General features: G+C 38.5%; 1 protein-coding gene across 1 annotated transcript; it reads left to right on the forward strand.

Moving 5' to 3' along the window:
• Positions 1 to 11,176: 11,176 nt before the first annotated feature.
• Positions 11,177 to 13,902, forward strand: LOC139712992 (solute carrier family 52, riboflavin transporter, member 3-B-like). The gene is made up of 3 exons (XM_071624771.1): positions 11,177 to 12,388; positions 13,108 to 13,113; positions 13,663 to 13,902. The coding sequence occupies exons 1-3, from the start codon at positions 11,177 to 11,179 to the stop codon at positions 13,900 to 13,902; spliced, it is 1,458 nt and encodes a 485-aa protein (XP_071480872.1).
• Positions 13,903 to 14,835: the final 933 nt, after the last annotated feature.

Below are 14,835 nucleotides of genomic sequence, written 5' to 3' on the forward strand. Positions count from 1 at the left end.
TCATAGTGGTGTAGTATCATATTTCGAAAGTTGTTGCCATCGTCAGTATAAAAGAATGAGAAGTTAGATGATCTTTGAAGGTGGACGTTTACATGGTGATGTCGATAACGAATGTTGAGTTTTACGGTTCACCATGTGGTAAGTACTGAAAAGGATTGTTGGAAGAGGAGATAGTAGATAAGTGAAGAGGGAGATGTGAGAAAGGAGATACGAGATGGAGAGTAAGAAAGACTAGAGGTATTCTTTCTAGAAAATGTGCATGTGAGTCCTGAAAAGGACACTGTGAACCAGAAGAGAGGGCAAAGAGCAAAGAGAGAAGACTCGACTTTCCGGACAGCTTGACTGTTCGGCTTCAATGAGCAAGTTGTACTACAATCAAGACTTGAACGATTAGAAAACCCATGAATCAAAATAAACCATTCTTGCACTTCTTGTTTCATACGTGCGGTTCTACTCCGAAGAGTGCACGTCGAAAACGTTCAGTAGCAGTATGTATTTGTTTAACGCAAAATAAACCATGTGAACACTTAAAATCATTATAGAATGAGAGCAAGCCGTTACCCAGATCATCACCCTGGGCTCATGGGAGTCCACATCTCATAGTTTTTCATACGCATTTGTCAATACTGCTATCATTTATAGCTACTGCTAATTCGTGTGCAGCACGTTATCTGTTGTCCTATGATTGTATTTGAGAAGACTCTACACTGTTTATCCCGAGTATTAATGGTCGGTTTTCCTTAGTTTCGTCATAAATATATTGTACCCGTGCTGCTTATCTTGTTTTTCACACTAGGCTTTTGTTGGGGCATACTCAACAAGTTCGTTTTTAAGGGTAGGTTCCATCGTATTTCTCTATAGAATTTTACTTTGGTCGAATCTTTTAGACATCGGCAACCATGTTCAATGTTTTTATTTTACATGTAAGCTGGACAGGATGTATCATTATTATATCGTTATGTCTAATTCATGTTTCATTTAGAAGTATGAAAATGAATTTGAAATTGAAATTGAAAGTATATATCGCTAAAGAGGAAGTCGTCAATGTCGTGATGGAACAAAAAGAACTTCGCTATCAGATAGACCTTGTTCCATGCCTTGGGTTGACTGGTGGTGGGAAGTGTTACTTTGATTGTTGTTGTCTTCTAACTATATGTGTAGGACGCATTTTAGCAAAACTCCATTCGCAGTATTGCTCTTGATAAATGGCATGACGATCGATCTACACCCCACTTACAGTGATGTATTTAGGTTTATCTGACGTCCTTGATGACGCAATTTTAGGGTATAGCTGTTCCGTATTCTGTGGTAGGACAACATGTCATGTGACCAGTTTGGAGGTCGGCTAACCCTGGCTGTCTCCTTCCGAGATTTAGTTTTACAGTAGGCCTGCCATAATTATTTCAGAGATTGTCCACATCCTAATGCTAACCTTTAGGGCTTTTTACACTTGTGTTTCTTAACCCCGGACTTTCTCTGACCCAGGACTATCGTTAGTCCCGTACCAATTTTTTCAGCTTTTTACACTGGCCAATTAGTCCCGTACTATCTCTTGTCCGGGGCTAAGGAGAAAACTGACCTTTTTACACTCGTATTTCTTAGCCCCGGACTTTCCAAACCACATGAATATTCATAATTACGCTGTGTACTGTACACGTACACGCACGCACCGGCAGCACTTGATTGCCTCGTTTCTGATTGGTCAGTGAGGGTCGGACTTCGTCTCCGTCGCTTAGCCCAGGATTATTTTTTCGTTCTGTTTACACTCACTTGCTTGGCACCGCAATTGCGGTGCTAGCACCGCAATTGCGGTGCTAACCCCTGCTATTTTGCAGGGCCAGATAGTACCGTACTATCGGTGGGGCTAGCCCACTTTGGCAAAAACGAGTGTAAACAGAAAGTGGGCTAAGGATAGTCCCGTACCAACGGTGGGGCTAAGGCCCCCCCCCCCTTAGCCCCACCGATAGTCCGGGGCTAAGCAAAAATTTACAAGTGTAAAAAGCCCTCTTGTTATTTTATCTAAAGATACCCGTCTGAGCCATGTGTCTGGCCTGGCTGACTATATGTGGCAGTTACAGGCATATTCATGCCGGGTAAGCAAGACAGAAAGAAACATATATCTATCTAAAAAGACATATAACCTGGGTCTGGGATAGACTGTGAGTAGTTCGCCGGACCAGACATTGCCGTGATTATCTCCCGGGGGGGGGGGGGGGGGGGGGGGGGGGGGCATTTCATGAAGCGTTTCGGACGGATATTTTTGACAAACTGTTACAAGCTATACTGAAATCCTTGCATCTGATTGGCTAAGAGCAGATTTGTCCGACAACTTTGTCGGACAAAATGATTCATGAAATGCCCCCAGGTCTGAGGTCTCTCATCATAATTCCGGTTGTAAAACATTGCAATACGCTTTACATGGTGTAAAGCTGATGTGCCGTAATACCTCGCGTAATACGCCACGCAGGATCCATTTCTGAGGTGTTTGGACGCGGATGGGGAGAACATTGTCAAAGGGACCCCCACGCCTCCCGGGCAGTGAAAATGGCTTTTACTATGACAATTATTCATCTTCTGATGTAGGAGTGATGGTTCAAGTTCAAGTTCAAGTTCATTTATTTTCATTTCCAACAAACAAAATAATTGGAAGTACAATGAAACATTCGTATAAACAGATGTCAGAAAATCAGTACCACAATGCGATCAACAGAAATAACATTGTAACACAGATACAGGTAACTTTCCAACATAGATACAAAAAATAACTCGTGTCGCTGTGGTAAATGCATACACAATATTGCTGGAAATGGAGGGGACTGCTAAAAAGCAGAGCTTGTAGAGTGCAGTCCCCTCGTATAAAAAAAAACAAACACACACACACACATAGTAACAAAAACAACAAAACAACAATTTCCCTAAGCGGAAAAAAGAAAAAAAAGACAGACAAATACACACATACATGCACACATACCAATGCACATTGACAGACACAAGGCGGCTCTCTTGTAAGGAAAGATAGATGAGAGGATAGAGATATAGTGAGGAAGGTAGTAAGTCCCGAAGTGGGCAAGAGGGGGGGGGGGGGGCAGAGAGAGAGAGAGAAGGAAACGATGGGTCATAACCAGGGCACTAGAGGCACAGAAGTACGGGCTCACTGATAAACAAAGTGTGTATAGTGACACTACCGAGCAACAACAGTTTTGGAAATCACAAATATATATATATATATATATATACATACATACATACATGTATATAAAGAATGAATCATTATGCTGCATACGACATTTTTAAATATTTCTTTAACTTTAAAGAAAATGTATGAAAACTTAAAGCTTCTTTGATGTTATTATCAAGAGAATTCCAGAATTTTGGTCCAGAAAAGGAGAATAAGGATTTAGCAAAAACCGTCCTAGTCAAAGGCAAATGATATTCATGGGATTGACGGGTTGGATATGCATGAACAGTTTCATTCTTTAAAAACATGGAATCAAACACCAGGGGGAGAGAATTGTTGGTGAGTTTGTACATGAATTGTCCTAATTGCAAACGATAAAGATCATAAATTTTCAGAATATTATTTTCGTGAAATAAATTATTAGTATGACTTCTCCACGATTCGTGACAAATGATACGAAGAGCTTTTTTCTGTAATAATAATATTCTTTCTGTATAAGTAGAAAAAGTGTTTCCCCATGCGAGTATCCCGTAGTTTAAATAAGGTAGTATCAAAGTAGAATATAACATAAAAAGTACATTTTTGGGAAGATAAAATTTGACTTTGTTTATAATACCTATATTCCTTGAAATAACACGACATACAGAATCAATATGCAAACCCCAGGTAAGTTTATTGTCCAGGATCAAACCTAAAAATTTGATGGAAGAGACTTCTTCTATGACCGTGTCTTCCAGAAGAACATTTCTCGGTAAATTTTCCAACGAATTACTGAACAACATACATTTAGTTTTTTGCAAATTTATTGACAGTTTGTTCGCTCTTATCCAATGAAGTAACTTCATTAATTCACTATTTAAAGTATCAATTAATCGATCGGGATCAGAATCAGATAAAAACACATTAGTATCATCTGCAAATAATAAGAAAGAGAGGATGTTTGAAGAATTTGACATATCATTGACATAAAGAGTAAATAAAAGGGGACCTAGTAAACTTCCCTGAGGAACACCACAGTCAACATTTTGCGTAGTCGATGCGTGACCGTTGATAAATACAAATTGTTTTCGATTAGTAAGGTAACTCGTGAACCACTCCAAGGCCTTTCCCCTGATACCATAATGTGATAATTTGTGAAGCAGTATGTTGTGGTCTATGGTATCAAAGGCCTTGGAGAGGTCCAGGAAGACTCCAATAGTATGATGAAATGTATCTATCGCTTTTGAAACCCTGTCAAGGAAAGTAAGGATTGCATGAGATGTGCAATGCTTTTGCCGAAATCCGAACTGATAATCAGAAATTATTTTATGAGTGTCCAAGAACTTCAAGAGTCTGGTGTAAACAACCCTTTCTAACATTTTCGAAACGGAGGTTAGCAGGGATATTGGTCTATAATTGGAGACATCTTCCCTTCCCCCTTTTTTATGGACAGGAATTACTTTCGAGACTTTCATAGCCTCAGGGACAACACCGTTACTTATAGACAAATTAAATACATGTACAAGTGGATCAACGATATAATCAATAATATTTTTTAAAAGGACATTATCAATGCCGTCATAACCAGAGCTTTTTTTATTTTTTAAATTCTGAACTATATCTAATAATTCATTTCTGTGCAAAGGCATGAAAAACAATGAGCTAGGATTCGGGCCTTCTAAATAATCTTGAAAATTCAGATGAGTATATGAAATATTTTGGGCAAGATTACTTCCTATTTGTGAAAAATACTGATTAAAGATATCAACTATTGAAGAAACATCATCAACAAATAAACCACCATATTTGATTGATGTAATACGGGGTTTGTCCTTATTTTTGTTGATAGCCATATTGATAACTTTCCAAGTATTTTGAATATCATGTTTAAACAAACTTATCTGATTAGTAAAATATTTCCGTTTCTCATAACGTAATATTTGTGTTAGGACGTTTTTATATGAAGTGTATCTATCATGAGATTGCTGGGTACGTTTAATTTTGTTAGCATAATACAAATTATTCTTTCGATTGATTGATCGCAGTAAAGACTTAGATATCCATGGGAGTCTAGGGGATCTCTTATAATTTCTAGATTTCTTTTTAACAACAGGAACATTCTTATCCATAAGCGATATTAAAGTACTCATGAACGAATTATAAGCCTCATTTGTATCTTCGGTATTATATACAGAAGACCAATCCACATTACCGAGATCGTTTTGCAATCTCTCTATATTTCCAGGTGTAACTTTCCGGAAAGTTGACACCGGGTCATTCATGGTAATGTCTTTCTGAAGGGGTATGTGAGTGAAAATAGGGTAATGGTCTGATAAATCTGAAAGAACAATACCAGAGACCGGTAAGGGGTTAATGTTACAAAATATATTATCAATAAGAGTTGCCGAGTGATTGGTTACTCGAGTTGGTTTGGTTATAAGGGGTAAAAAAGATGTGGACATCATGATATCAAGAAAAGATTGAGCAGTATTCATTGCTTGGAACTTAGATAAATCTATATTGAAATCTCCCATAACATAACAGTCTTTATTATGAAATACTGAATTATGGAATAAATTTTGCAAATAATCCAAAAAGTCTTGGGTGTTAGAATTAGGAGGTCTATACATCATGAATACAAGTATGTTTTTGGCATGGGCGACCTTGATTTCAACACATAATGACTCGATGACTCCGTTCATGCACATTAAATCTTTGTGCATAACATAATCAAGGTTTTGTTTGATGTATAAACCGACACCTCCGCCCATTCTATCGCGTCTACTATTTTCTATAAAATCATAGCCTGGAAGAGAATATGCGGAAGCAGAATCCTGAGTAATCCATGTTTCACTAAGACCTATTATAGAAAAAGATATATCATGAGTATTGTCCAGAAAACAACAAAAATTATCAAAATTCTTATTCAAACTCCTAATGTTCAAATGCAATAATGAGAAACAATCAGTAAGTCCGGTTAAGGATTTGAACTGATTCATAGTATAATACTTTGAACTTACATATTGTTCATGATTATCCTCATTAAATTCTACATCTGTTTCAAAAAAATCGAAGTCATAAACAGCAGGATACTCATCATTGGATTCATTAATTGTATATGACACAGGGTCTTGATGAAACATATCAAAAAATTCGTCGTCATTTAGTAAACTGAAAGCGAAGTTTTCAATTCGCATCATCTAAAATATATAAGATGAATGACAAGACCGAACTCGAGTTTCAGCGAGAACCATGCAGAGTGCGTTCGAGGGCACGAGGCGATGACCCAAAGAACAGAAGAAAAGGGATAACGGAAGAATGCGAGCATCGCTGCGGAAAGAATGAAGTCGGAATGGTAGAAGGGGGAGAGGGTAGTAGGAGAAGAATACAAGGTGAAAGGGTTACAAGAGAGCATATTACCGACAATAAAAAAGGACAGCACAAAGACAAGAAAATAATACAGCCTATTATACATAATTCTATAGCTCTTATTCATGAGTAGTGAACAACATGCAAGAAAGAGAGCCCTTCCCACCCCATCAAAATTTGCCGAACCCAAACTATAAATTTCAATGAAAATCAAATTATTTGTCAACTCTGAATCAAAACCAGAATTTTCCTAACAAAGGAGAAGGAACGAAGATTAAACCAATCCTCGAAAAAATAAAAAAACACAGAAGTCAAACATCCATTACATTATGATATACTAAACTCTGAAAATACATCATCTTAACATTTCATTTCAACCAAATTATCCATTTAATTTATCATTATACCTATAGTTCATCACAGAATCAGATTGACGCTACTCCACCAGGCGGAGAGCCTGAAATTAGAATCGAAGCTAAATGACACCTCATGACCCACCCATTTTTACTTAAATACATAAAAAACTCTGTGTATACTTGTGTCATTACTTATTTTTCTTAAACCGACAACATCACGCCACCAAGCTGAGGGATGACACGGGAGTTAGAAATTGCAGAAGAGGAAAAAGAAAAGGAGAAGATAGAAACGAATGACACAGCAGCCCTAGTGACAGAAAGTGACGCCATTAACCACGGACATGACATGATATGAGACAGGGTCTGCAGTTTGGTTACCCTATTTGCAAAAGAAAAACGGAGAATAAAGCCAAATTCGTGGCGTGTCATGGCATCTAATATAAAAGAATTAGAGTCAATGCAATTCAAATTCAATTTGTTGAGAGAAGAGAGGGAAAATAAGTACCACCCGGAATAAAGACATGACACCATTCCAATTGAACACGTTATTACATAACGCAATACTGCTTCTGTTCATTCTCCAAGATTGGTATTACAATATACGTGCCATAGTTGTGCACTAAATTTACAGTTCGATGAACTGATAGCCAATGTCACGCCACCTATTCAGAGGATAGCAAAGAAAAAAATCCTATCTCATGGCACAAGACTGGTAATTGTTACGCGGTGTAACACGGTGCGAAAGATTGTCAGCTATTTCTTCATGAAAAGCAGAGAGGTGGAACGATAGAAAGAAAGTACGAGCATAGCACGCTATATATTGTGAGTATCGTCTTAAAAAGGGCAACGAAATGAACAAACATAGAGGTATTTGGGTTATTATGCATGACACATAGCTGGGCGAGAAAATAAAATAAAAGTGCTAATGCTATTGACCCATAGGATAAAAGAACTGCAGATCATCTGTCAAATATACGACGTGTTTTCAAATTGAATCGACACATTCAACAGTAAGAACATAGCACGCTAATTGTGAGTATCATCTTGAAAAAAGGCAACGAAATTAACAAGCATGGAGGTATTTGGGTTGTTATGCATGACACATCGCTAAGCAAGAGAAGAAAATAAAGGTCCTACTGCTATTGACCCATAAGATAAAAGAACTGCAGATCATCTGTCAAATATACGACATGCTTTCATATAGTATTGGCACATTCTAACAATACGAACATAGCACGCTACATTGTGAGTATCGTCTTGAAAAAGGGCAACGAAATGAACAAACATAGAGGTATTTGGGTTATTATGCATGACACATTGCTGAGCAAGAGAAGAAAATAAAGGCCCTACTGCTATTGACCCATAGATAAAAGAACTGCAGATCATCTGTCTTATATACGACGTTCTTTTGCGTAGAATTGGCACATTCTAACAACAAATAGTGCATATGCAAATCAGATACGTTGTGCTGGGAGTTAAGATATCACCTAGCAACAAACAAAGCAGAACAGAATCAGTCAGAGCGATAACCCCGCTCCATCATAACTCTGGATTACATAACGTTTTAAATGAGTCAAACCTATTGAGTTGTATACATCCTCACCCCAAATGAGGATGCATGTGATCACCTGTTGTGTTTGTACAAATTAGACTGGTTACAATGAAAAGAATAGAGGAAGCGTGAAAAAAGAAAACAATGAAAGGCGAACAAGCAGAGGAAAGACCCAAGTAATAATGGTTGATATGTGAAAAGGGGTAATTTACACCTATGTGACAATTCAAACTACTCAGTAGCATTAATTTTGCAACAACAACAAAATAATAATGATAACATAAATGGGATGAATAGGCAGTGAAAATGGCTTCAATTTTGTCATGATTTATTGTGGCATAGTATTGTTTAACGCGTGAGGCAAACATTGCATATTGAATCTGGATTCATTTTGGATGACAGATTTGCATTTCTACTGTGTTGTTTGCTGTTCTTTTATTTTCCCAACTCTAGCGTGACATCTTTTGGTTTCCACAGAGCATTCTTTGTCATCTTGTTTATCGGACAGGATTGTCTAATCCTCGCTTTGTGGGCAAGGATAAAGCAAGCGAGTATCCTTCAAAATTCTATGTAGGGTTGTTATGAAAAGTGCCATTTACACATTGTGCATAAAGATTGGCGTGTAACATTCTACATGGGTCTGGCACAGTAGGGTATACGAGCAACTCGTCACGCAGAAATGATTTCGGTATTTTTTTCCATCTTTGACTACAGTCTACAACCAGTTAGGCGTATAAGTATTCAAGCAATGAATGATGATGCCAAATGAACTGAAGACGCTCTTCTAATCGCAGTCAATTAGGATCTGTTCTTTTTAAGTCTACAGGGAACAGAGGCGAGAACACCAACAGAAACCCCATCGTTACGGCGCTGTCAAAAATACCGGTTCCTGATGAATGCAACTTTTTGCAAGCGATTGCGTTGTGATCAACAGTTGATTATCTGTCATGCCACAGGATTCCATAACATGTTCCCTGTACATATAGTACACAGTACGTGGATTAGTTCATCGTCTGCTTGCCAGCATTGAAAGAGACAGGTAAGTTTCCTGATTGTTACCATCGCAAATACTAAAGAGAAAAAAAAGCCTCATAATTCTTCATTCCTATATATTTGATTGAATGAGACAAAAGAGCACAATAGGCCCTATGTTGTGTTGCATCTATCAACAATTCACGTCCCCTTGTGTGTGTGTGTGTGTCTGTCTGTCTGTCTGTCTGTCTTTGAATGTGTATGTGTGTGTGTGTGTGTGTGTGTGTGTGTGTATTATTGTCTTTCTTTTACGTAAGCAGCATCGCAGGCCAGGATGTTTTGCCGAACACTCGCCGAGTAAGCAATATGATATGGACATACGTCATTGGTTTGTATAAAAGAAAGAAATTGACTGTTTTTACGATGCTCATTTTCATGATTATTTGTTCATCGGATCACAAAAATGCAATTTACATTTAAATTTATTTCCATATTTCCCGGTGAAAAATACATAAAATATAACAAAATGAAATAGTTTATATCCGGCTGGAAGGAATGATAGAATACGACAAATACATAGAATATAGTGGTTGATCGATAAAAGATGGAATCTGAGCATAAATGCTAAAGAAATATGATGGAACCTATACTCTTAAAAGCAAGCTTGTCGAGGGTAGGTCCCAGTATTAAAATTGAGTGTAAAGATTAAGGTGAGGAGCACAGGTACAGCAAAGGACCAAAACATAGAAAGAAAAAAGAAAAAAGGAAAGAAAAATATTCGAGGATATAGCAAATTCTTCTCTGATACAGGTTTTGGAGGTCGGATAAGCCACATGCTGCAAGCGGATGAATAATTGTTAGTATGATAATATCAACAACAAGGATGTAGAAATGACAGTATACGATTTAGACAATATTAGAAAATTATACATTTTGTGTCCTCAGAGGAGACGGGGAGGTATTGAGAAGAGAACATGTGCACCAGCAAATCCTCGTCATCAATCATCAATCATTGAATTCATCATTGTGTAATTTTTACATCATTTTATTTGTACAAATTTTGCTCAGCTGTTTGAGCTCCGAAGCGCCTCAATTCCCTCTTCCGATCCCGATGTTCAGCGTGTGAGCTTTTCCTTTTTTCCCTTTTTTTTCTTTCTTTCCTTTCTTTCCATTATTATTTTGTGCTTTATTACTTTCAATGGTATACCCTTCTGTCAAGTCATGTAATGTCGTTGTGTTTCTCCTGTCTTGTTCTGTCCTGTCGTTGTAAACAAATATGTTCACAAGAATCCTTCGAGTGGTTCACAATTTACAAGCATGCTTTTCAGTGGACCTCTCAATTCTTTTTTTTTTCCTCCAGACATAACTTTGTATTTTGCTGGTATGCATGTATAATCTTGTATTTGTTAACCATTATCTACCATGTAAAATCGAATACATGCCTATGTTATATCTTCTGATTCATTTCGTGCTATCTTTATGTTTGACGAAAAGAAAGAAAGAAATAAAATGAGATAGATGAAATGAAATGAAATGAAAAAAAAAATCGATTAAAAAAAACAATGAATCGATAAAAAAATGAACCTCAACTCTTCTGCAATTGGCAACATAAAAAGACTTCTATAACGTCAATGTGATTAGTTGTTTGATTGTAAATATTATCTTCGTTTATGGATCTCCATTTGCTTTCTTGGATAGGAGAGACTGAAGGAAACAATTAACCCAGTGATCCCAGAGTCTGACATTTCAACCCTTGATGACAACATCAACATGGCGACTGATTCACAGGTCTCCTGGTTCGTCGCCCTTCTTGTCGTCCTGTTTGGCGGCGGAGCTTGGATCAGCATTTCAGGACTCTGGGTCGAAGTACCCATTTTGATACTGCAAGGTATCCCCGAGCAATACGAGATTAATACTTACATATCTGTGGTCATTAAAGTGGCCCTCGTCGGACCATTAGCGTTTTTGATATGCAACCGGTTCGCACCAAAACGATGCTATAGGCCAGAAATCCCAGTAATCTACGTGACAACGTTCATAGCCACCATAGGAACCCTCATAGTGGCGTTCACCTGGAACAAGTACACCGTTTGGGCAATCGATGGCAAACTTCACAGCACTGCATTTCTCGTTCTCCTATTCTTTATCTCTCTGGTCGATGTATCTTCAAGCGTTACGTTCGTCGGCTTCATGTCACTCTTCAAAGCAAGTTACCTCAACTGGTATTTGGTCGGGCAAGGATCAAGTTCACTGTGGCCCACACTCGTGATGTTGATACAGAAAGGGACGAATGACTATTCATGCGTTGTAAACTCCACGTTCATCAACAAGACCTTGATTGGCAATCACTCTGTGGCCTATAACTGTACGGTGTGGTCTCGCAAGGCCTCCCGAGTCGAGTTTGGACCGACATCATTTTTCTATGTCCTCACAGCGATGATGCTGGTGTGTCATCTCTCCTTCATAGGACTAAACGTGCTCCCTTGTGCGATACGAGAGTACGCGACTTCCGAAGACGGACGCCGCAGACGCCACGATCCTTGCGGAGGTCTGTTCCAGAGCCAGGGCGAGGAAGATAAAGAAAACACGATCTTGCTTGAAATGCAAGCAACAACGGGAGAAGCTGAAGCAGAAACATCTTCTCATACAGAGTCAGACCCAGTGCCCCTTTCCACAAAACAATACATATTTCTTTACGTTCTCATCTTCATGGATTTCTTTATGTTGTATGGTGTAATGCCAACGATTCAGACCTACTCAGGGAGCGCCTATGGGCACGACACATTGGAATATGTGGTGATCTTTCGTAATCTATCCAAGGTGACGGGTTTCTTGTTGTTTCTCGTGAAACCCATTCATAGTTTTGTCTTGGTCATTGTAACCTTGGTTATCGGTTTTCTCTCCGCCACTTACGGCCTGATAGTAGCTGTGATGAGTCCACACCCGCCTCTGGAAGGACTACTCGTCGGCAAAATATTTATCGTGAGTGACGTAAAAGAGTTGACTTCCAAAATAACCTTATTATGATGGACATTAATCATAAAAATGGGCGTATAATACAGGATAAAATAATGAGAAGATCGATGTTCATTGTTCCATGGGTTGATAATAATGATAATGATAATGATAATAATAATAATAATGATAATAATAATGAATATAATTATAATAACAATAATGATAATAATAATGATAATCACAATCATTATCATGATAATGATAATAATAACGTCTTATTTACCCAGGGTGGCCTCTTCATTGTTGCTACTGTTCTACCAGAGGGCCCTGCTATTATTATTACCCTAGCGTTGCCAGATACCCATTTATACGCCTGGGTCGAGAGGGACATAAGTGGGTAAAAACATCTTGTCCAAGGACGCAAGCACTGGGCGGGATTCGAACTCGAACGTTAGCCAGAAAAAGGTTTCTTTTTCCGAAGATTTGTGTCGGAGGTTCATGATTCCGAAAGTGAAGGATTCGAATCCGAAAATGCAATGCACATGATGTAAAGGTTGTGCGGTGCTAAACCCCAACGTTATAACGATCAATCATTACGATAATTTGAAAATGGCTTCAACGAAAGCGTTTTGAAACTTTCAATGGTATTCTTGTTTTAACAAAAAGAAAAAGGACTCATCTCAACCTCATTTCTTCCACCAATGTATTTCAATTTATTGGTTTGTTTGTGTATCTTTTTTTAGATTGGGGTAAGTTTGTTTTCCTTTATGAAAGGGTCAATCGTTTGAGACTTTTTTAGATAATCTAGTTTGATCTCCGCTCAATGATACTTAACTCAATTCTGCATTCCGCGTTTATCCTTCTTTTTGTCTTCCCCTTTTAAGATATAGTGTGAATATTGTCCATCATTCGGATTTGTTTCATTTGTTCTAATTTGCTCCTTGTTTATATACAGTGAATCAGCTTCACTCTAACAAAAAAGAAAACAACAACATGACAACTTACATGACGTGAAGAGGTGATGTCTTCACATTTTCACGAATTGCTACCATCAAATGCTGGTGGCTTTCTTACACAGTCCCCAGCCTCCCAAAGACAGAGTTTTAAATTACATTGTAAAAGATTACAGTGATCAAAAGATAATGATTTTTGAGAGGGAATTAGTACGTCCAGTACCAAAGTGGGTAGGTAGAAGGGGGAAAAAAGTATTTATGGGATATATACATGCATAATGCTCTCTCGAATAGCTGTTTTACCGATGTATTCTGAACGGACAGGTCCTTCTCGTGTGATTTCAGGTCTTGGCGTGGATGTTCGAAGGGCTATCTTTCATCTACTGCCAGGCAGCTGCCCTGTGGATAGTGCGAAAGGGGACCAACGTTCGACGCCACCTCATCTGGGTAGGAGTTACCGCCCAGATAGCGGTCGTTCTAGGAACTCTGACGATGTTTCCGCTGGTCACAGTCTACAATGTCTTCCATGCAAATAAAGAGGGCCGATGTGACGGAGAAATCACTTGCAAGGAATTTCACCTTTAACGATTTAAAATACAACCTCACAAAAAATAGAAAAAACTTAATCTGTCGGCTACAAAACTGCGAATAATAGTAATGGTAATACTAGTATAGGATTGAGGTCCAATTTTCTCTACAGTATAGAATACACCAAAACCCAGAACGTTGAATGTTTTGTTAGTTTGTTTGCTGCTGTGATTCAAAATTAAGTATTACCTGGCCAAGAGAATGACGTCATGTGCTTGCTAAATGTCGCGCTGCGAAACAATAACGGCACTGATCTGATGTTGCGTGCAATCTATGTTGTTTATATTTCATTATGGTTACTTTCATGACGAATGTACGAACATAGAACGTATAGGCCCTATGGATCGTATCATTGATTCATTTTCTTTCAAAGTGCACTTGGAAGCAAGCAAGAAATTCAAAATTGTGGCAGTGGTAATGAAAACGATTACTTTGTGTATTCTGTGGTAAATCAGGCTCTAATGTTCATCGTTGTTATTTGAATATGCATGCTGCATCCCATGAACTGAAGGGGTCATAACACGAGACCGACGCCCACTTTTGACACTGCAAAGAGGCATTAAAAAAGGTCCATGAATCATATAGCTCATAAAAGAATCATACACTTCGTGAGCTCGGCACAAGGTAAATAAAGCCCATGAGTCCCGACAGTAGGCAAACAAGGCCCACGAGTCCGACACTAGGCGTATATGGCCCATGAGTCTGACACTGTGCAAACAATTAAGGTCCACGAGTGTTACACTAGTGAAAAGAGGCCCACGAGCGAGACCGACTCTGGGTACATTAGACTCCGTGATGTTACTAGTGTCGAACTAAACGTGTGAGCCTCAGAGGTCTTGTTTGCGTAGTGCCAGACTCATGGGTCTTATTTTCCTATTGAGCTAGTGTCGAGCTCGTGGGCTGTATGACTTATGGGCTGTACCGCATATG

Source organism: Diadema antillarum, unplaced genomic scaffold, assembly GCF_040938485.1.
Source record: "Diadema antillarum isolate AM-2024a unplaced genomic scaffold, OU_Dant_1.0 seq00001888_RagTag, whole genome shotgun sequence".
Classification (NCBI taxonomy): Eukaryota; Metazoa; Echinodermata; class Echinoidea; order Diadematoida; family Diadematidae; genus Diadema; species Diadema antillarum.

Bases quoted from the DNA above. Each gene is read 5' to 3' on its own strand.
- LOC139712992 (XM_071624771.1), top strand. From the start codon at position 11,177: ATGGCGACTGATTCACAGGTCTCCTGGTTCGTCGCCCTTCTTGTCGTC.